We start from the raw sequence: 23379 nt of genomic DNA, 5'->3' as shown, positions 1-23379 counted from the left end.
AATGTGTGTGTTTTTCACCACACGTGTTAATGTTGGTAAAGGAAGTAAAAAGTAAAACAAGTGGTTTATAATATACTTCATCAGTCTCTGAAAAATATGCACGAGTTTTAAGAAATATTAAATGATTGTATTGTGAATAGAGAATTAGTCTTATTTTATATAGTGTTATGTTACCTTTAACAAAAATAACGATGGATCATATATAATGATTTTTTTTTGAATAAGTATGAAAAGTAGAAATAAAAATAAAAAGATTTGTGGTGGGATAGTATTCAAAAATGAAAAGTGCATGTTTTTTAGAGACGATCAAAATTGATAAAATGTGTATATTTTTCGGAGACAGAACGAGTATATAATTTAGGGTGAGATTTTTATGTAGCACTTTGAATAAAATAAATAAGTTAAGTATCACACCCCATAAAAATATAAGTTTAGTAGCACATTCTTGTAAATGTACAAATATATCCCTAATGGTCCCCACATATATATATATGACTTCTCTCTCAATATCTAATAAATAAAATTTAAAAAAAACGTCCACATCCCATCCCCACAAAATCTGCCAAACAGCACTTCCAATGAAAAAGTGGGTCAAATTTAGAATCTTCTATCAAAATCAGTTTTGTCCTATATTGTCTCTCTCTCTCTCTCTTTGTACACGAAATCAAAATTTTGACAAACCCTAGAGCCGTGTACTCCAAAATCTGCGAACTCTCTGAATTTCCAAGGGAACAATACCGTGTCTCTCTTGTACAAGCTCAAATCGTGTGAGGTAAACGATAATATTCTATCTTCAAACAAATCGTGTGTGGTTTGAAACCGTGTCTCTCTACAAACAAATCGTGTGTGGTTTGAAACCCCACACAAATCGTAGCCGTGTACTCCATAATAGAGCAAAAACAACTTGGTGAATTATTCTATCTTCTCAATTAACAATGAGTGAAACTGAATCCGACTACTCCAGAGAGGAAGAACAGCCTGTAGAACGAGGCCATCGCCCGAGTACATCGAGGAGGGAAAAATACCCGACGCCGAATCCGGTAAGTAACCGTGAACTATATATATTTGTTAAAATTTGAATTTATGTGTTTTGTATTGTTAAATTGTGCACAATAGTTGATTATTAGGTGTTTATGTATGGCATAATGTTGGTAATTTGCGAAATTTTGAATCTGGAAAGTAATTTGAACAACCGTGTACAACCGTGTATGGTTCTTCAGTACACGGTTGTACACGATTAGGTATTTATGTTACACGATTAGTATTAAATGATTTAATATGCCCTAATTATGTATTTTCAACGTATAGATGTATTTTTCGTGCTAGATTTAACCGTGTACAACCGTACACGGTTGTACACGGTTGTACACGGTTGGTCTATAGTCTGAAACGGTTGTACACGGTTGGTCTATAATCGTACACGGTTGTACACGGTTGGTCTAGAATCTGTACACGGTTGATATTTTTTGATACTGATCATCATTTTGAATTAATTGCAGCCTCCGAGGCATGCTTGGTTACGTCCGTGCATGCAAGGTTATGCCGGACGAATCAATCACTATGTAAAGGACACGACACTGAAGGAAGTGGAGACCTGTCTGACGCACTACCAGCGTTTAGAACAATTTAAGAAAGGTCCGTTTGGGCATTTACTTCAGTTGAAGAGGCAGGATAGTGCGAATGCCGCACTGCACCATCTTCTTGCACGGGAGTTGTATGACAAAGCATTCGGTCCGTGGGAGAAGTGGTTCCACGTTGGTGGACACGACATTCGATTCGGCGCAGTGGAGTATTGTCTGGTGACGGGGTTGTGTTTCGGGCCATCCCCGCAGCGTTTTGATCCTAATGTGGATCACCGTGTTGGGAAGCAGAGTCTATGGCACGGAGTTTTGAAAGGCAAGAAGGTGGAAGTGAAGGATCTGCGGAAGCGGTTCGTTAACCGCAGTCTGGGCAACAGTGCCCAGGATTATTTGAAGGCGGCCAATATTCTCGTGGCGTATGATCTCCTCTTCTGTCGGGATTATAAATACGTGCACGATTGGGTGTGGGCACTGGTAGAGGAAGATCAGAAATGGTCCGACTTCCCGTGGGGCTCTTACTCATTCCAGATTTTTTGTCATGGGATGAGTGTGTTGAAGAAGCATCCCAACGAGATTACCGGTAATAGGAAGACGTACCACTTCTATGGGCCCATATGGGCATTACAGATTTGGTCGTACGAGGCCATTCCGAGGTTGGGCCGCGCGTGTGGGATGCGTGACACGAGGTTGCAGATGCCACGATTGGTGAACTGGACGACTTGAAAGTCGGCTTCTGACTTCACCCACTTTTTTGATGCTCATGAGGTAATTATTGTTGCTTTTTACAGTTTCAATCCTTTTATTATGTTATGATTAACGAATAATGAGAAATGATCGATTCATCTTTGTGCAGGCCGAGTGTCACCGGACACTCGAACCGGTCGAGGAGGAGAATGATTCATGGTATTTGCAGACCCTGAGGCATCCAGAGCCTTTTTCTGTACGATACCATCCTGGAGGGAAATATGCCGGCTTGACAGAGCCAGTTGTACCGGAGCCGCCTCCTCCTGTTAGGCCTCCCCCTGTCCCGAGGAGTAGCTCACGAGCAGAGAGGGCTCGTGAGAAGCAGCCTGTCCATGTTGAGCGGCATAGACAGACGTATGTTGATCCGACTGGTAGCCCATCGAAGCGGCCCAGGCCGCAGGAGTTCGATGATTCAGTGCCTCGAGCAGATCCAGATGCTGATTATTGGAGGCGACGTGATGAGGACTTGATTGCCCGTGTCACTGAGAGCGTGACACGGGAGCAGATCGGACCGTGATCCCTGAGGTGCGGCGGGCGATTGTAGACGACGACTCCGAGCATGGACTGGTTGCCAAAATTACACGGAAGGTCGTGGCCGCTGTGAAGGATATATTCGGTGGGCGATCTTCTTCGAGGAAGCATAGATCATCATCCAGCCATGCCAGTCGTCATAGACACGGGAGTGAGGAGTTGGACCAGTCGAGACCCAGTCACAGACGGTCTACATCTCACATTCCTAGTCCTGGGCATCGGGGTCATGAGGATCCGCCTCATGTGAGCCATAGGCACTCAGTTGGAGACCTGGATCGGCAGCATCGGGGTCACAGTCGATCACGGCATGGAGATGATCCACCCCATGCGAGTCAGCGGCGATCTGCCTCACGTCACAGTGAGAGGGAGGCATCTATGAGGCGATCAGCCTCACATCATGCTGAGAGGCAGACATCTTTGAGGCGATCTGCCTCACGTCACAGTGAGAGGTCAGCTCGTCAGCGGAGTCCAGTGACGCCTATGCATGGAGAGGGAGATGACGATGTCCAGTTCAGCTGGACTACTGACGAGGAAGAGGCCCAGGATGTAGGGCGGCCACGACGCCCGATTAAGCCGTCTGCTCTTCTATAGAGTCCGTATGTGACCGATGGCCCACTTGACACTCCTACGGCAAAGAAGGTTGCTTTCCGCAGATTTAGAGAGATGGGCGACGATGCATGTGTTGCTGTAGTGGAGACTGGATATATGATGACCCAGGGCTTTTTTGGGCGTATTTTAGATCGTCGGGCTGAGTTCGATGCTGAGGTATAATATATTCGTAATATTGTATTGTTTAATATGCGTTGTGTTACTAACGAAGTCATATTATTTTGGATGCAGATTATAGACCTCTGGATTTTGAAGCAAAATCGAAGGATCAGAGTCAACCAGGAATATATAGTGCATCGGGCTCGGACTCAACTCCAGCCGGGTATTAGTCGAGTTAGAACTCCAGTGGCTGCAACCGATTTATATGTAAGTTTAATGTGACTTTGATTTATTTTGAGGCTTCCAATATATTGTTACATTCATCATCTCAATTATTCCTGTTCAGGATACCCTATACAGAGAGTATGGTAAGCTGCATCCAGAGGATCCCCAGGGGAATCAGCGGCCACAGCGAGATGCATACACACATTGGAATGTGCCCTACAATCTCATCACAATGTTCCAGGGCACTGATGCAGATCATACGTGGCATTGGTTGGAGGCTAATGAGGTAAGCTTAGTAATTCTTAAGGGCAATGCGACATTACTATCAATGGGGTTTAGTTTCTAAGTTTTTATCGAATCATCACTATCAATGCAGATTCTTACTATTTGCAATGTCAACGCGAGTCATTGGTGCACTGTGGTCATTTCTATCGAACGATGGGAGGTTCGAGTGTATGATTCTCTATCACATGTTGAAGGGATCACACAACGTCGACAAGCTTCAATGAGGTGCATAACTCGTTTGATGCCTAGATTGTTGCACACTGTGGGGTATTGGGATAACAATCCCAACAGGTTTGTCCATGCTGCTGATGCAGAGATGGCGTTTGTGATGATGCCCCACAACCAGCAATTTATGCAACAGGACAGCATTAGTTGTGGTGTGTATGCATGTGCTTACTTAGATCGTCTGATATGTGGAAAACCGAAACGGGAACGGATGAGAACCAATAGGGATGTAGAAAAATATCGCTACATGGTAGCAGTTAGGATATGGGAATTGTGTACCCCAATTCCCGCTGCTTTGATTTGATTATCATTTTGTCATTGATTTGATTATCATTTTGTAATTGTCATTGATTTGATCATTTTGTTGGTGTTTTTGGGGTGAATAAGGGCTCCCTGGGCTCTGTACACGGTTAGGCCCTAACCGTGTACCGTGGCTCGAAACCGTGCACGGAAGAACTCGGAACCGTGTACCGCACACGGACAGACCCTAACCGTGTAACCGTACACGGTTGCGAGTTCTTCCGTGCACGGTTGCGTGCACGGTTTCGTGAAACTGTACACGGTTAGGGTCTAACCGTGTACAGAGCTCATTCAGCCCTTGTTCACCCCCAAAACCCCTGTTTTTCGAATTTTAAAGCAAGTTCAACAAATACCAACAACAAAATCAGACCCCAAACAACAAGTAAACATCCAACAACATTCCAACAATTATTTTGAAGATCAAAGATTCAAAATCACTCACGACCCAACATTTTGAGGACATGCATTCCTAGTGTGTGTTCCACTCCTACAAATGCCGCATTTCTTCTTTCGCCGCCTTCGTGCATCGGGTGGTTGCTCGACACCTTCCACCGGCACGTTCAAGTCCAATGGTCCCACTTGCGCTTTGCATCTCCGGGCATTGTGACCTCCACCCTTGCAACGTGAGCATACTTGAGGTCGAGAATTAGGAGTACCCGAATTAGGAGGACCCGAATTAGGAGGACCCTCAACTGCTGAACGAGCCCTACTCAACTTCGGTCGTCCCGCATGGACCGTGATATCCGGGGGTTTCACAACATAGGCTGATATCTCATCGGGCACATTCCAATACGTAGGATGTGGAACGGGAACAATACGCTCCATATATGTGGCCAACAGCACGGATTGTTTGAAATATCCTCCAACAAAATCCGTGACTTGCAGTCCTGCACGCCTAATAAAATGCAAAGATCAAAAGATAAATTTACAAAAAATTAATTCAATATGCAAAATTTGTAATAAATGAGGTACCTAATAGCGGCACAAGCATGACGACACGGAATGTCATCCAGGTCGAACTGAGCACAACTACAAGTCCGATTCTCGAGATCGACAATGTAGAATGCATGATCATCCTCAATACTAAACATGTGCGTCGTCGTCCCTCGAACGGCCAATTGTCGACCCGCTTCGACAGCCACATGAAACTTTCCCTCTACTACCTCAGTCAACTCATGTGACCTCGATGCAGCCGAGATGCGTCGCCTATCGAACCATTTCTCCATAATGGCTCGATAGGTCTCGATCAATGAAGCAACCGGGAGGCGTCGTGCCCACAACAGTCTACTGTTCATCGTCTCGGCAGCATTCGACGTCATGAAGCTCGTGCGTCGTACAAGGCACTTGGACCTGGCCCATCTCTCCACACCAATAGTGTCGAGGCGTGTGTGCGCGTTGACTTTCAGTACTTGAAGCGCAGAAAAATTCCTTTGAAAGTCGTCTGATCGATAGGAATATGCCGCTGCTTTGAAGACTGCAGCTACATGCTGCCCATAATGCGCGAGATTCTTCTGGATATGGTAATAGCACAACCCGTGAGGGACGTTCGGGTAGACACACTCCACAGCATTTCTGATGCTCTTGTGCTGATCAGACACAATCAAGAGATCATCCGGCTGACCAAAGCAAGTCCGCAGTCGGTGGAAGAACCAAGTCCAAGACCCGTCGTTCTCGATAGGACCAAGCCCAACTGCGAGAGGAAATATTGCTTCGTTCCCATCCTTTGTAACAACGACGAACAAAATGCCGCCGTTCCTTCCCTTCAGATGGGTCCCGTCTACGACGATGACCGGCCTCAAGTAACCCTTCTCAAAGGCAGCCACGCTCTGTCCAAGTGCAACAAACATATGATGAAACTTGCCATCGTCCTTCATCTCAAGGTCGTATAATGTGCCGGGATTACTCATTCTCAGCATATACAAATACGATGGGAGCATCTGATACGAGTTCCCAAAATCACCATACGTCATCTCAATCGCGATGTTTCTTGCACGGAGAGCGAAGCTGTAATTGATCTCAATACCGAATAAGCGCTGCATCTCTGAAATCATCTCCTTCGGCTTCAAAACGACCCCCTCGCCTACCAATTTCTGTGCAAAATATCTTCCAACAACCCTCGCCGGAATCTGTCTCGGGGCAGTGCAATTCAAATCCGTGTGGCAGGTATGATCCATCACCACCTTGATCACTCTCCAGATCGATGCACTCTGAACGGCTCGCAGCATGAACGGACAACCGTTGCCATGCTTGCAAACAAACCACAAACGGGTCGTACTGGAACGATGCACGGCGTACTCCACGTGATTCTCCATATGGTACAGGCCAACAGCGATTGCCAAATCATCCTTCGACCGGAATAGAGCCCCCACTGATAATATCCCGCTCTCCAATACGTTAGAATCCTCCCAACCTAATGCCGGCGCATCATCAAAATCGAGGACTGGAATCCCCCAGTCACGTGCCTCAAGCTGCTGAACTCCAACACGAGGCTCGACATCGGGCTGATCATCCGATGTGAAATTCTGAGGCCCTGTCTGTCTCCACGCTTCCTGTTCAGTCGACACTGAATCCAATATCTCTCTACGTCGTATCGCCTCTTCTTCCTCATCCGAAGACTCGGACTCGTCTTCCTCCTCCTGCGACGATGAATCGTCCCTACTATCATCATGTGTAGGGATACTTCTTCCAACGTCCGTCTCGATAGGAAACACAGTAGACCGATGTCCCTCATAATATACCCGCTCTTGAGTCTGAGGAACCGGAGCCGCAGATTGTTTGCCCTTCTCGATCACGTAAACAACGGGATATTTCTTATGCTCGGAAATCAGTCGGTTCAAATCCGAATCAGTCTTCAAAGCCACTTTTATTCTTCGCCCTTCGTCCGTGGTCGATGTGTAGAAAAGCATATAAGTGGATCGACCATCCTCGTTTAATTGATCGTGCACCTCTTACATCAACTTCGCATGACAAAGGTCTTCCTTAGACATGTACACGACAACCTCATCGCCTCCTTCATACTCGGTTAATTTCCACTGACCACTGTGCCGTATAACGATTGCTTGAAACGACATCTGCTTCAAAACGACAAAAATACAACATTTAAATACACAAACAGGAAACCGTGTACCCCAATACATCAACTGAATATACAAACATGCTAAAAATAACCTCAAAATCATATTCAACCCAACCGTGTACAGCAAATTCGACCACCGTGTACAACCGTGTACACAACCGTGTACACAGAAACCCTAACCGTGTACAGCAGAACACTAAGGGTTCAAAAATAAGGTAATTTGCGTACAGAGTGTTTTTTTTATGCCGTTTTTTAGTCCAAAACATGTAATAAGTCATATATATAACATAATTATTGAAATAAACAACAAAAAATCACTAAAACTCAAACCGTGTACAACCGTGTACTCTAGAACACCAACCGTGTACAGCCGAAAATTAAAAAAAAATATGTATTTCACATACCTTATGTAATACAAGCCTTTAGATGATTTTTTTTTGAATTTTTGAGCAACCGTGTATGAGTCGTGTATGTGTATTGAGAGGATTTTCTTCTTCTTTCTTGTTCAAATGTCTGATGAATGAACATTTGGTTGGTATCCTTCATTAACTACCCACAGCAGCCGTGTACGGAGCATTTAATTTCGTGAATTTAAGGTTGTTTCCTTAACAAGTGTTTGAGTTGGTGTAAATGCACCCAACAACCATAATATCACATAAAATCACGCCATAAACGTGAATAGAGAGAGAGAGAATCAGATTTTGCTTATTTTTAAATCACATTTTAACGTGATTTCGGTTATTTTTAAATCAAAGAGAGAGAATCAGATTTTGATCACATAAATTCACGCCATAATGCCATAAGATATGGTTTGCTTACTCAGTTTTAATTTTAACGTGAATAGAGAGAGAGAGAGAATCAGATTTTGATTTTATTTGGTTATTTTTAAATCAAAAATAAGTAATATGTCACTATCATTCACTTTATTGACTTGTACTTATGTACTTTAGGTCAAATGTGCTACAAAACTTATTTATTTATGGGGTGTGATACAAAACTTATTTATTTTATCAAAAATGCTACTACTATTACTATGTATTGTCACTATAATTTACTTGTATAATTTTTACATATTTATAATTCATTCTACATATTTTTAGAAGCAATACTTCACGTAAGTATATACGTAGCTAGCTAGTACTAAATCTGTAAATCATATAGACATACAATGTACGTTGATTAAATTAACGTAAGAAAATCAATTAATTTAGGCTCTCAAACTATAATTAAATTAAGAGATATTTGTCGTAAAATACATGAAATTTCAATAAATTCTAATTTTTTTCTATGATCTTTAAAATTTGAAGAAAAAAAAATACACTCCATTTCAATTTTTTCTGATTTTATCCACGAGTATGAAATACCTCCAAATAGAAGCCGATTTTAGGACTTTTGATTTAGATTTTTTGATACTTAAGCCTGAGAGATTTTCAATTCACAAATACCTCGGCTTTATTATATATACCATCTTTATTATCCCTCACGCTTATGTATTAAAAAATCGTCTAAGTCAAAATCCTAAAATCAGTTTCTATTTGGGTTATTTCATATTCGTGGGAAAAATCAGAAAAAATCGAAAGATAATGTATTTAAAAATAAATAAATAAAGATCACGAAAAAAATTAAATTTATTAAAAATTTGTGTACTTTACTACAAGTATATTAATTTAAGATACGTAATTATAGATTTCGTAGGTGTGGTTGCATTTAAATACACAATAAATACTTTTCTCTTGAGACGAAATACACAATAAATACTGATCTTGAAAATAAATGGGAAATACATTTGACCAATGTTGCTCATTTAAATAATATTACACGTGTCTTCTCTATATTATTGATAGATGGGTGCCAATATCAAAGTAGATTAATTTAGAGGATATTTTATGTCGACAGGAATTTTTTAATTTTTTTTAATTTTTTTATGTGGACGTGAAAATTGACTATAAAGCAACTTAAAATTGTTTTATTCGAAACGCAAGTCATGTGAGCTGGAATACCAAATCTTTAAAAATATACATAATTTCGTTTCAAAAAAATAAAATAAAATATACATAATTTAATTAGAAAATATACATAATTTAATTAGAAAGCTTTTGAGCCTATTTTCAAAAGGAAAAAAAAAAAAAAAACAGCTTTTGAGCTGATCATCAACCATTGTGTTTTGTTTGATGCACTTGTTGATGCTTAGTGCTCTTTTCTTGGCGGCGCGGAGAGTCCGAAAATATTTAAGGGGGATGGTTAGGTTGGAGCTCTTGAAGTTCTTCCCCTCTTTTTTACCGCGGTGTCTTTTTTTTGGCTTCTTTTGTTTTTCTTTTCACTGTTAGACGAGTACTATTTTTCCTGGTTATGAATTTTCTTATTTCTGTGCATTCAAGAGTTTTTTCTAGGTTCTTTTTTTTCTTTTTTTCCTCCTTAATAAAATCGTATATTAATAATATTTGTTACACACCCAAAAAATGAAAAAGATAAAAATAAAAAAAATCTCATGATAAGATACACCACACGTTACAAAATCTAACTTTCCGTGACATATTGATCTTTTTATTTTCTTCTTTTATTGTTTCAGTTTTTCTCAAGTATATGTGTCATGTATGATGTATGGTACAAATCAAAAGAGATTGATGCGAAAGGAATTTATCCGACGCCATATACTGATATTGTGCCGATGAAGGTGCACAATTAATCTCATTATAATTTTTATAATAATAATAATAATAATAAAATTAGATGGCGTGACCACATAGGGATTGTTGACCAAATAAATAGGTTTATTGAGCTAATACAATGCATGTCAAATGGTACATTTTTTTTTTTCCAATTATTACCCTAAAGAAGAAATAACACACTCACACCCTGATTCTCTATTCTTTAGGTAATTCAAATCTCCGACCTATTGATTGAAAGAAAAACGTCTTACCAACAGACTGTATTTCGTTGTCCAAATAGTATTGTAATCGTGTTGCATTTCCATTTAATTTGAGTTATTATTTTAATTATCGATTATTATTATATTTTCAAAATTGATCCAAATCATTTACTTCAAATTAAAGCCCCTATGTGAGTGTACTTTTTGTTGTTATACTACGCCACCTAAATTGAAATAAGTTCAAATTAGAAGGAAACTGGACTTTTTTTAAATTCATGCACCTTTCATTTTTCTTTCTTGAATTATGTTTTGTTTTTATTTGTATCGTACAATTATTTACATTAAGATTTGGTTCTTTATGGGAAGCTGTATTTAAGAGCCAAATTTTTATGCAAATAAAAATAGGACTGAATCCCTACACAAAAAATAAAATCAGAAAAACAAAAAAAGGACTAATAAAAAATACAAAGATACACACGTTGATACATTGTTATATTTTCAGAAGCCCAAATTATTTTGGGCCTTAGGTCGCTTATTAATTATAAAATTGGGCCTAAAAAATGCAATTTTTCTCTATTATACTCCAGTGCAAATTTGCAAAATGCTCTTGTAGTGATTCTTGTAATTACTTAATTACAAGTCGGATGGGGCCTTCACGATGTGATGTGAGTAAGCTGATTATATTAATGAGCAAGTTGCCCATCGTCTTCAAGAAGAGATTAGGTTTGTTGTAACTGCTAACTTCTAACATTACTTTATCCGATCAAGAAAAAAACAAAAACAAATAGACACAAGTAAATGCAAAGTGCTAGGAGACCGAAAGCAAAGGTAATTTCGGTCACAATCGTTTAACCCATGGATCAATTTAAGGTTAAATGGATTCACCTGTTTATCAGGTGTGTACACGTTAAACATTATATGCTCTTTTACTTTCTGTTAAATTAATTATTATTAAATTGTCATCACTTAGCTCACCTTCACATCAACAGACCACATCAATTGATCAAGTCTCCATCAACATCTCTCATCAGCTGACCATCTCAGTTGATCTGCATTAAACTGACTAATCTCCAAGCTGATTAAATAACTTAAAGATTTTCAAACAATGCGAGCAGTGCTTAATCACCACATTCCGCACAACATCAGTATATGTTCAACTTATAAGTTTTCAAGCTGTCGGTAGGTTAATTAATTGATATGACTCTAAATAATGGACAAAATCAGTTCACTCACAATGTGTTGATCTAGTCACCTAAGAGCTAACACTTCAATTAATTGATCAGTCCTATCAGCAAGTTAAAAGCAATCGAAAAAAATTAATAATTAGTATATTTACTCGTATGAGACCAACACTACACCTTCACTGCATTTTCAATTTAAAAATCGCTTAACATTCAATTCAAAAAATATATGTCGCCACATTGAAATCCAGCCTTGCTTTCTCCATTCACTCCCTCGCCTCGTGATCAGGTTTCTTCACGTAAGTATCTTCAAGTGTTGAAAGTATAAGCATTTTTGTTTAACCTCTCTTCTAACCAAATCGTGCATCAATTTTCTTGCTTTGTCGACTTTCTTTCTTTTACACAATCCATTAATAACCAATGTCATCAATAAACAGTAACAACTTTAACCATGGTTCAGACCGCCCAAAAATTCAGGTTGGGTCCATTTTGTGACGCGACTTTTAAATTTCTTTATTTAATACTGATAATTTATCAAAAAAAAGAAAAAAAAAAGAATGAGCCCTCTATTTACCATTATAAAATATGTAATGACCATTATATAAAAATACAATAAGTATATTATATTAATTACACGAAATAATTTTTCCTAACTTTTTTACTTGCAAAGTCATTTATAATATTATTTGTTTCAAAATTTTCTATAAAATCATTTTCAACACATAAAATTGTCAAACAATTAGCATTTGAATTTTTTATTTTTTTGGGCCATTAAAAAAATATTTTAATTAAGTGGATATAATTTTTTGGACCCAAATAATACCTAAAAATAAGCAAATATAATTTCTTTTGACTCAAATAACATATATAATTAAAAGAGTATAATATTTTGGGGCTCCTTAGAAATTAGAATCATGGACCCTGGGCGGTCACCTATGCCGAGGGCCGGCCCTGCAATTACATTATTACTACAACTTGGTAATTAGGATAAAATAAACTAAATATATATTATTGGTCAAGATTCCTGATTTGTTCCTCACAGAAATATATGATCAAGATTACAAACATCATTGATTTTGCCTTGTGTTTAATTTCTGGTTATCTTTTTGTTGCAGATGATGATCATCAAGAAAGAATCTTATTGTAAAGCTGCAGGAGTTAGCATAATTCTTGCAACACACTTGTCATCTTACATATCTAAATGCGCATCACACATCAGATGCTAACCTTTGTGATTGCATTTTGTCAAAATATATCAATCTCTATTGGCCCTTATCTACATTCCTCAACAACAAATCATTTTGAAAAACATATTAAGTTAGGCATGTTCATTTCATATATAGCAAAGTTATTTGATTCTTGATTTATTCTTTAATCATTTTTGGACATTTTCAATTGTGGGTTATACAATATACAATCTATGGGCCTCTAAGAGTTACAAGCCCATTTAAGCACAGATGGTAGTATATTTTTTAATTTTCTGTATTTTCAAGGTGTGATGGATTATATGATCTATTCTAATTAATAATAATAAAAAAATGAATTATTTGGAAATGAAAGATTGATTTATGGGGTTGTACGATTATTGAGCGGTCAGCAATGGAATTATAACCGCTGCTTTAATTTAGTGGTAAGAATTAGGTCGTTTGCTCTTTTACAAGTGAAACCTATATTTTTTTGTAATCTAAGTTTAGAGTTCATAATTTCTGCTACCCTTAAATTAATATTAAATTACAAGCCATGTCGCCTAGTTTATATTTGAAGCAGCAATTTCGTGATTGGAAGATTACAAGCTTGAATAGATTAATGTCTATTGAATTAAAATATCTTACAACGGTCATATTGTTATCTCTGAAAAACCTAAATACTGAGAGGGAAAAAAAGACATTGGCTATAGATAATTTATGATTATGTCTTGACTCGACGCTAGCACTCTCAAAGTAAGACTAACAATTTTATTTTATTTTTGAAATGAAATAAATTAAATATAGCAAAAGTTCACAAATAAAAAAAATCAAATATTACAAAGATATATACTTGCATGTCAAAAAGTACTGGGAATGAAAACAGCGACTGATTACAATTTTACATCTTATTCTATTATATCACAAATTGTTTATATAATGCATTGTTTCAAAATAATTAAATAACTACAATATTAAACTCATCATTGCGAATTTGCGAGGAAACTTTAACCGGTCAATAATCTTAAGAGAAGTCAGTACACGTCACGACTTTAAGAAAGTAAATTAGAGGTACAATTATCTTTCAAAGATTGTGGTCTTTAATCCTTCGCCTTACATAATGCGAGAGGTTAATTATTCTAATTTACTCTCTACTTATCCACCACTAAAATTCTCCACTAACCATTTATTAGAGGCCAAAAATGAAATTCCCCCACATGTCATCATAATAATTTCTTGTCACTCATCTACCTATATTTAGCATCCTCGAGAGGCAAAGAATCTTGATTTATTAGGATAACTAAGATTGTGTTAATTTTAAAAAAAAGTATTACTTCTTTTACTAAACAACCGACCAAAACTAATCTTATTATAAATCTATGTATTACAAATTCTGACTTGGTATAGATAAAATCACCGGCATTTGATGCTTAAATATGCCCACTTTTTCACCAAGAATCACATTAGATAAGGATGTATATTTATTTGGTAGCATTTCGCACATTTTTAAGTACACTAATTATTTGCCAAGAAGTGGAGAATATTTTTTTTCCCTTTCGATGAATAATTTTATGTCAAAACGACCACTAGGAAAGAAAAGGCTAGCTAGTTGCAAACGTGTTGTTAACCCTAGCATTAATTTTATTTATTAAATGATCAGATAAATATTTAACGCAACTTTTAAGTTAAACAATGTGATGAAGCAAGAAATTACAAAATCCCATTAAATATAAAATTATCTAAAGAAATCATTAACCTGGTGTTGTGAACAATAAAAAAGATGAAGAATAGTGTAACGTACAGCTCTTAAAACCCACAAATAATCCAAGGACTCTTTGCAGAAAACTTGTATTGAAGAGAATAATTTCAATGTATTCAATGCACGTAACCCTTACAATTTACAAATGTTGCTTATTTATAAATTATAATACTATCATGCGAGGGCAAAATATATAGCTTTTCTCAATTACCATTAAATTTAAGCTATATTGACTAATAACTAAAAATTTTGTTTGTTTCCACCTTAGGGCCATAAAGCTTGAGCATGTTGATCCTTATTCTTTTCTTTACCCTTTTCGTTGTTGGGAATCTTTTTTCTCAGGCGAGATTTCATATACTCCCTCCGTCCATGAAAGAACTTCCTAGGAGGGAGTGACACGGGTTTTAAGAAAAAATGTTGTTGAGTATATTAAGAGTGGATAAAAGGTAGTTAAGTGTATTGAGAGTAGTGAAAATGTGTTATAATTAATATTGAGAGTTGTGAAAAGTGAAAAGTGATAGAATTATAAGTGGTGTGGTATAGTCCAAAAATAGGTAGGAAGTTCTTTTGTGGACGTCTCAGAAAGGAAAGATAGGAAGTTCTTTCGTGGACGGGGGGAGTATTTGGCAACCGTCTCGCTCCTCAGCTCTACCAAGGCAGCATTCTAAGCAATTAAATAATAATAATAATAATAATAATAATAATAATAATAATAATAATAATAATAAATTTATGATTCCCCTTTCAAATAAGTCGTCGCTGGAGATTTCATGATTCACTTAACGCTGGTGAGTAATATTGATCCCATGATTTACTCCTCATCATGACGAAAATGAGACAAAAGAAATTGTAATTGAACTCATTATGCTACAGACTCTTTTTGTGGAGCCCATAAAATTTGAGCTTATATAATGTATATTTTGTAAATAGGAAACGCAATAATTAAATAGTGTGTGTAGGGACATAAATACATATCATTATAAATAAAATAAAATTTTAACGATGAAATTTTTGTTGTTATATCCCACTTTTTCCATCGCAAGTTTGGCTTTGGGACAGACTTCCGATAGATTGTGGGCCGACGTTGAAATCATGATCGTAAAAGAATGTTGTGACGGGTGCCACGTGTCATTGCTAGGCTTGAAATGGAGTCCACGATGGAGATATCATCGTAAAATCAGTCGGTAGTCGTCATCGCAAAATTCGTATTTGTGAAGTTTCTACAACGGCCACCTCCATTGCTAGCTAGCAATGATAAAAATTTGTCGCTATGTTTGCTGGCCGACGAGAAAGGTTGCAACGACCTTGGAATGTAAGTTGCGACAGAAACTCCGTTGCAAGATTTTTTAAATACTTCTTTAACTTTTTATATTAATTATTATATATTTCTAAATATTGCTACAAAATATACTACATTTTCTCGCAATTGAATCGAATATTAATTACATTTTCTTACAACATGTATATTTATTGCTAGCTAATTAAATTTTTTATATATTTTGCAACAGACGGTCGTTGTAAAATATTTAGCAACAACTGACCGTCGGAAAAGACGTCACAAAACCTCAGTCAACCGCAACCCACGCTCAGAGCAACCATTTTTTATAGCGACTATATTTCCTAATTAAATTAATATAGGGTAATTAAGATTCAAAAAAAAAATTCTTCTTAATATATTCATTTCGTTTTATTCTACAAACCCCACCACAAACTATCAAGAAATTCTTGATATTATGTCTTTTCGTTTTATTCTACAAACCCCACCACAATCTTCTCATCAAAAAAGTTCTATCAACTGTAATTTTGAAGGACAATTCAACCAATTATAATTTTCGAAAGGCTAAAACAAAAATTGGATATTCTTTTTTGCATGGAGGGGCCTTGAATATAAATAAATAAATAAAGGGAATCGCATTAAATAGGAAAAGATGGCCAACAAATGGATAATACTGCCACCTTGTTGATTCTTCAATCAAGCCCAAAGTTTTTTTCTTTTGCAGTATATATATTGTTTATGTTCAAACTTACGTGGCGGCGGATCAATCAATTTCGGTTGATACAATTTACTAATGATGAATGTAATTTCTCAGTTATTAAATTTTCTTAGAACTATATTACAAGCGTTTATCATAATAATAATAAGAAAAAGTAAAGTTTGCACTCGTACATGGATACGATGTATATATTGATAACATTAGTTTTTCAAGAGTAATGTAAGTATAGTGTTTGAGTAAGTGAAACCAATGTATATACAAGAAAATTTGATTTTGCTGATATGAAAGTGATTGCCTTCTTTTGCAAGTATAATAAGTTGGTCTATATGTATGCACGATAAAGATAGATATAGTCCGACGCGAGTGGATACAATGTACTCCCTCCGTCCCACGAAGCATGACACAGTTTTCTTTTTGGATCTGTCCCACGAAACATGACACGTTTCTAAAAATGGCAAAAAAGAATACCCTTTATTCACATTTCATTTTTTCACCTACCACACTTACACACAAAATACCAATTTCTTAATTCCCGTGTCGAAAAGAAGTGTGTCATGCTTCATGGAATGGAGGGAGTATATATTGACAACGTTAATTTTTCAAGCATAGTGTAATGTACGAGTAAGTGAAACTAATGTATATCTAAGAAAATTTGATTTTGTTGATGTGGAACTCATTGCCTTCTTTCGCAAGTATAAATTGGTCTATATGTATGATGAAGATAGGTATAGATCAACCAATCATAAATTATAAGAATCTATGAATTGTCTTTGCGAACAATTCATCTAGGCCACCTTTTTTTTTCCCTTGCCCTTTAAGTTAAAACATAGGGCCAAAATATATACCCTTTGATAGTGGCCTACCAATGTAGTATGTAGCTATAAATGTCTCAAGTTCAATTTCATGATTTTTCTAAACTCGATACTCACACAAAACACACTCTCCAAGTTCAATTTGATATAAATATCAAATTCGTATTTCATTTTTAGTTAATTTCATTAATATAATAACCATGACATGTTTCAATCTCTTATTTTATTTCACTAATACTTAGATGTCGCTAGTACAAAATAAAACAATAAATGGAAGACGGTGATGAAATAAAAGATGTGGCATGGTGGAGCCCACCAGCATGCACCCTCTACTCCTATTATATAAACTCTCACAACCGAGCAAGTTTTCTCCAAAGCACCAAGAAAACAATCAAGAAAATCTCCATCAAACCAACGTACATTACCACCTCACGTGCAAAAAAACTAGGTTTCCGCCGCAAAATGGAGGCGATCAATAGGCTGACGGCGGACAAACCGGTGGTGATATTCAGCAAGAGTACTTGTTGCATGTCTCACACCATCAAGACACTTATCTGCAGCTTTGGAGCCAACCCCACAGTTTACGAGCTCGATGAGCTGCCCAACGGGCAGCAGCTGGAGAGGGCACTCACGACGGCATCGGGGCGGAGGACGAGCTTCCCGGCCGTCTTCATCGACCAAGAACTCGTCGGCGGCGCTAACGAGGTCATGAGCCTCCATGTCAAGGGAGAACTCGTCCCACTGCTCAGGAAGGCTAGGGCTATCTGGGTATAGTAGCATTTTCATGATCACAAATCTTAGTGGGAGAGAGTAATCAGCTTTGATGACTGATTTTCCATGTAATCTTTTTTGTATCTCTTCCCCGGCCCTCATAATATAACTATATATGGTATTCCTACTTCCATGCCATATTAATATACATGTAAACGTGCCTTCCAAAAAAGAATATGTATATATATATACACATGCAAACGTGCAATAGTTTTTTTTTTTTGTTTTTTAAAACAAACAAACAAACAATCTAAGACAACCAATAGATTTTGACTCTTCAGATGGGCTTAATTTCTCTCCCAGAAAAAAGAATTATATATATATATATAGATTTTTATTATTTTTCCCACATTTCTTTTTGTCAGGACTAACAACAAAACCCCACTTGAAAACAACTCCAGCAAGAATCCAGAGCCACACAGAAAGATGAGGTGGTGAAACCTCTGCTCCTGGTCTGAATTCTGAATCCCAAATTCAAACTAGAAACAAACAGATTTTCTCCCTCCTCTCTCATGGCTGCACCAACAGCAGCTACCCCTGCTTCCTTCTCACTTTAAGCTAGTAACCACATCACCAAATCAAGAATTCCCCATTCAACACAAAGGGCAAGAGAACTCACCGGCCATGGACGCTGCTGCAGATTCCAGGCCCTGGCCGTGCAGGGCCCAACTCCAAGCAGCGATAAAGAGGCAGCAGGCGCCACCTGGAGTCGACACGAGAATCCACTGGGAGAGCGATGATGAAGGATGGATAGGGGGCAGTAGCTCCAGCTCAACAAAGGAGCAGGCCAAAGAGGAAGACAGGTCGCTTGGCGAGAAGTTCTCGGAGCTGCTCAACAGTTCATCTGATTCATATTACCAGTACAAACTACACATCAATCATCTCATTACTCAATCTTCTTACCTTTTGATAAGTAACACCGAATTGATGCTTCCAAGCTTTGGCCAATCAGGTTTCTGGGAGTACCTACGAACGCTGACATGGAAGAAATCAAGGCAGCCTACCGGAGACTGTCAAAGGAATATCATCCCGACACCACTGTACTTCCTCTGAGAACAGCATCAGAAAAGTTCATGAAATTAAGAGAGATTTACAATGTACTAAGCAACGAGGAGAAGCGCAAGTTCTATGACTGGACACTGGCTCAGGAGGCAGCAAGCCGAGAAGCAGAGAAGATGAGGATCAAACTGGACGACCCATACATGCGAGAAGTACAACAATATGAGTCGGTTCCAGACATGGTGGATCGGTTGGGGGGGAGGAACATGGAGCTCAATGACCAGGCAACACAAGCTCTAACTTTTGATATTTTGATCATTATATTCTCTATATGTTGTCTAATATATGTTGTCTATTTCAAAGAGCCCTATTAGTTGGACACCTTCAAAGAAATAGAACAATTTATTTATACTTCAAAAACAGATCATTGTACATGGAAATTGCATATATCTATACATATTCTACTTTCTTTGGAATGTCTCAAGAACAAATCATACCAAGTACCCAGTGATTCAGGATTAACAGAGAAATATAATCCAGCAATTCACATATACGACGAGAAATGGGAAAACTTCACCATGACAACTCTAACAAGTAAGCCCTAATAACACTATTCCATCATGAAATTATAAGAAATAGACTGCTTCAGATCCACTGGCACAAAGTCCTCAATTCTTGCATCCTTGATGCTATAAAGTTAAACACATGTTCAAAGAGAACACCACACAACACAATTCAGAACAAGAGGTACCTTTTCATTAACGTGATAACTGAGTTTCAAACAAACATTTTCCTATTTGTGGTCTGCAAGCAACAGACGCACAACAAGAAAGTAAAGTAATTTGACCTATAGTGAAAAAGAAACATCTGTGGTAGTGAAGTAAATGATAGACCAGCTTACAAATTACACCGATCATCTAGGGGTTTTGGAAAGTAAAAGTCTGGACATCTATGAAATCTTTCATGATAGGATTATTCCTTTCACAGTAAGAAGTCCTCCGCCAGTTCTCTACTGCTCTCTTTACAGTTGAATTGGCACTTTTTATCTCCTCATCAGTGAACTTGTGTTCTACTATTCCCAAAGGTCCGGGCTGCAGCACCTTAACGACAGTTTCCATGTCATGCTCCAGCTGCCTGTGAATAGAGGAAACAGAAAAGGCGTTACAACATCAGAAACATAGTTTATCAAGAGATTCGTATCGAAGGTTGTTTGGAGGACATGTTCGGTCCTAGTTCAACTAAACAAAAGAAAACATAAGGTAACCACTCCACAAAGACTAAAAGGGATGATAGAAAACGCATAAATTTCTGAGTCCAATAACGGTTTCTGAATTTCTGTATCATCCGAACTTCTAAGTTTTCAATTAAGAGGAGAGGGATTCAAAGTTCGGCATTCAACCAATGCTTGTAGACCTTCTAAATATTCTATTATGACAACAGGCAGTCAAAGTTCGGCATATTAGCCAGTGCTAGTGAGCTCAGAATCAGTGCAGTCTTCTGGAGGAAATAAGCAATTTTAACAAACAAGAAAACCTGGAATGTTTGCTCTCATCAAATACTAACCAATATGAATTCATCATCAGTCTTCTCTCATCAAAATCATTAAATATAAACTTTGCTCCACGAAAATTCAAGATTTTAAAGATAATGAAGAGAATGTCCAGAATTATTCAATAGCTTAAATTACAGTACTAAGTTTACCAAAAAAAAACAGTAAAGTCTCAAACATTTATCGATTCCTAACGGATGAAATTGAAATCCACCAGAATTCGGCAGTCATACACATGCAGTTTACAGCAGCAAGAGATCAAATGGTGGGGGGGAAAAAAAGAAGAAAAAGAAAAAGAAGAAGAAGAAGAGAAAGAAACAAACGATGAGTACCTGAAGAATCTGGAGAAGGGAAGCCTTGACAAATTAAGAGCCATGCTCCTATAAACTGCACGCCTCGAATCTGCACTGATTCAAAGATTTTCAGAGAAAGCCTTTTACTGTGGAAGATTTGGGCATGGCGTAGATCACTTTATGTCGTCTTTAATAATAAGTCGCTATTTGACACACACGATTTTATGGAGTGTGAAAAAGAATGGATAGAGAGTAGAGAGAAATGTGGAAGATTGTAAGAATAAGAAGATGAAGAGCGGCAGATATAATCTATATATATAAGCCAAATGCAGCCATGTTTTGGCCATTTTTCCACCAATAGAGTGTGAACTTATATCTGTTGTGCAATTTGTAAAAGTGTTGGCTGAATTTGGTCCCTTGGTTAATAACCATTGTTCATGTTAACAACTCAAAAAGTTAAAAAGAATCGGCTATGTTTGAGCTTGAAGAAAGAAGTTCCCGTTTCATTTTTTAGAAAAAGATAAGGTGATGAAATTGTGTATATAGAATCAACTCAAATATATACATTTACTTTCAAAGACGATGAGCACATCTTTTACCAATGCAGAGCATTCCATCCTTATTGTGTTAAAACAGTTGTAAAGACAAACCTAAATTTAAAGTGCTATGCATATAACTCCCTGAATATCTATGTTTCCACATATCATAGTATGCTGGTAGCTCTTATCTATATATCTATAATAGCCAACATTCATCATTCATCGAAGAAAAGTTTATTCTAGAAAGAGTAACAAGTTTGCCCCAAATTACAGCGGAAAAAAATAAAATCAAAAATCGAACTTCTAAAACATACAAATATTGCCGGCTTACCTGAAATACCGGAAATTGAGCTTTGGAATCTGCTGCTACTGCGAAGTCAGAGGACGGAGACGCCGATGCCGAAGGAGGCGGGCGGGGCGACAGGGAAGGCTAGGCGAGGGCGGCGGCGCGGCGCTAGTCGCGCACTGCTGCTTGTTGTGAGAGAGAGAAACTGGATAGAGAGATGAGGGTGATCGTGGTGGTGGTCGACGGCGAAGAGACGCCGGGTCTTACGGAAGGGAAGGGAGAGAAGCGGTGAGTGAGAGAGGGAGAGAGAAGCATGCAGGATAGAAAAGAAAAAGGGAAAAGATTTTAATGGGTTTATATATCGGGCCTGCTTACTTAAATAGTTAGGCTTATTTATTTATGTTAGGCCCATATTCCTTTACTCTTCTAACCAATTTAACTAATGGCTTATTTGTATTGAATTTAGTTAGATAATTTTTTAATAAAATGATGGCTCTTAAAAAGATAAAGAATTTTTGAGAAATTTGAGATAAGAATTTTTGGGAGTGGAGGAAGTGGTAAAGTGTATTGATAGTGGAAAAAAAAAATGTGTTATAATTAGTATAGGAAGTGGTGAAAAGGTGAAAATTAACTACAACTTTTTTACCCAAAAAGAAAAATGAGTCTATTGGAGTGGAACAACCCAAAAAGGAAACTGAGCCTATTAGAGTGGGACGGAGGGAGTAATTAGTATTGAGAGTGGTGAAAAAGTGTTATAATTAGTATTGGGAATGGTGAAAAAGTGAAATGTAAGAATAAATAAAGTATTATTAGTGGTAGGGTAGTTGTCCAAAAATGGAAAGAAAGAAAGAGAAACTAATTTGGGAGACGTCCCAAAAAGGAAAAAGATGAACTTATTTTAAGGACGGAGGGAGTGTATTTTTTTTCCACATGTCATAAATATGCCACCATGTTAATTTTGGCTGCCGTCGTGTCATTTTCAACGCCGACGTAAGAAAAAATCGTTCACCGAACTAATTTGAAACGAAAATGAAACGTTATGGATTTAGAAGTCGATTTTTTAGATTTGAAGCAGAAATCAATTTTGAAAAACGTTATGGATTTACGGACAATAATTACCCATTTATTTTATCACACAATCAATCATTTATTTACTTATAATATAATTAATTATTATTATTAAATTTTCGTTTAAATGAAAAATATTTTTCCACCTATAATATATTCAGTCATTTTTACGTATTAAATTCGGGGGAAGTATAAAATTATGTTAGTCAGTCACCTTAGTGAAATTTAAAAATTCCCACTGACTTTGAAAACTCACACCAACTTTTAGAGGAAATGTCCTAAATTGATTTCTCACAAAAAAAAAAATGTCCTAAATTGCTATTAATGCAAAAGACAAATCAAGAATAAAATTTAAAAAAAATAAAATAAATTGGAAACCTTAAATCCCAAACTCACCCCCA

The 23379-nt window shown here is 37.3% G+C and overlaps 6 protein-coding genes across 7 annotated transcripts; 3 read left to right on the top strand and 3 right to left on the bottom strand.

The window, feature by feature from the left end:
• Nucleotides 1–855: 855 nt before the first annotated feature.
• Nucleotides 856–2595, top strand: LOC131000493 (uncharacterized). Its single transcript, XM_057926416.1, has 3 exons — nucleotides 856–1040; nucleotides 1500–2345; nucleotides 2434–2595. Exons 1-2 carry the CDS (start codon nucleotides 936–938, stop codon nucleotides 2301–2303), a joined length of 909 nt encoding a protein of 302 aa, XP_057782399.1. The 5' UTR covers nucleotides 856–935; the 3' UTR covers nucleotides 2304–2345; nucleotides 2434–2595.
• A 2367-nt stretch (nucleotides 2596–4962) lies between these two features.
• LOC131000492 (uncharacterized) lies at nucleotides 4963–5930 on the bottom strand. Its single transcript, XM_057926415.1, has 2 exons — nucleotides 5571–5930; nucleotides 4963–5493 (listed from the first exon to the last, which is right to left on the bottom strand). Exons 1-2 carry the CDS (start codon nucleotides 5915–5917, stop codon nucleotides 5037–5039), a joined length of 804 nt encoding a protein of 267 aa, XP_057782398.1. The 5' UTR covers nucleotides 5918–5930; the 3' UTR covers nucleotides 4963–5036.
• Nucleotides 5931–6000: 70 nt separating this feature from the next.
• LOC130997998 (uncharacterized) lies at nucleotides 6001–8519 on the bottom strand. Its single transcript, XM_057923436.1, has 3 exons — nucleotides 8079–8519; nucleotides 6083–7669; nucleotides 6001–6039 (listed from the first exon to the last, which is right to left on the bottom strand). Exons 2-3 carry the CDS (start codon nucleotides 7502–7504, stop codon nucleotides 6001–6003), a joined length of 1461 nt encoding a protein of 486 aa, XP_057779419.1. The 5' UTR covers nucleotides 7505–7669; nucleotides 8079–8519.
• Nucleotides 8520–17684: 9165 nt separating this feature from the next.
• Nucleotides 17685–18375, top strand: LOC131000490 (monothiol glutaredoxin-S1-like). Its single transcript, XM_057926412.1, has one exon. It carries the CDS (start codon nucleotides 17744–17746, stop codon nucleotides 18245–18247), a length of 504 nt encoding a protein of 167 aa, XP_057782395.1. The 5' UTR covers nucleotides 17685–17743; the 3' UTR covers nucleotides 18248–18375.
• A 222-nt stretch (nucleotides 18376–18597) lies between these two features.
• On the top strand, nucleotides 18598–19663 carry LOC131000489 (NAD(P)H-quinone oxidoreductase subunit T, chloroplastic). Its single transcript, XM_057926411.1, has 2 exons — nucleotides 18598–19104; nucleotides 19197–19663. The coding sequence occupies exons 1-2, from the start codon at nucleotides 18869–18871 to the stop codon at nucleotides 19615–19617; spliced, it is 657 nt and encodes a 218-aa protein (XP_057782394.1). The 5' UTR covers nucleotides 18598–18868; the 3' UTR covers nucleotides 19618–19663.
• A 314-nt stretch (nucleotides 19664–19977) lies between these two features.
• LOC131000491 (uncharacterized) lies at nucleotides 19978–22260 on the bottom strand. 2 transcript variants are annotated; one of them, XM_057926414.1, is made up of 3 exons: nucleotides 21956–22260; nucleotides 21125–21199; nucleotides 19978–20377 (listed from the first exon to the last, which is right to left on the bottom strand). In XM_057926414.1, the coding sequence occupies exons 2-3, from the start codon at nucleotides 21166–21168 to the stop codon at nucleotides 20161–20163; spliced, it is 261 nt and encodes an 86-aa protein (XP_057782397.1). In that variant the 5' UTR covers nucleotides 21169–21199; nucleotides 21956–22260; the 3' UTR covers nucleotides 19978–20160. The 2 variants fall into 2 exon arrangements, with proteins under 2 accessions (XP_057782397.1, XP_057782396.1); XM_057926413.1 differs by having other exon boundaries at nucleotides 21125–21194; nucleotides 21956–22257.
• Between the last annotated feature and the right edge of the window lie 1119 nt (nucleotides 22261–23379).

Source organism: Salvia miltiorrhiza, chromosome 8 (assembly GCF_028751815.1).
Source record: "Salvia miltiorrhiza cultivar Shanhuang (shh) chromosome 8, IMPLAD_Smil_shh, whole genome shotgun sequence".
NCBI classification, from domain to species: domain Eukaryota; kingdom Viridiplantae; phylum Streptophyta; class Magnoliopsida; order Lamiales; family Lamiaceae; genus Salvia; species Salvia miltiorrhiza.
This window is presented reverse-complemented; position numbering and strand designations above follow the sequence as displayed.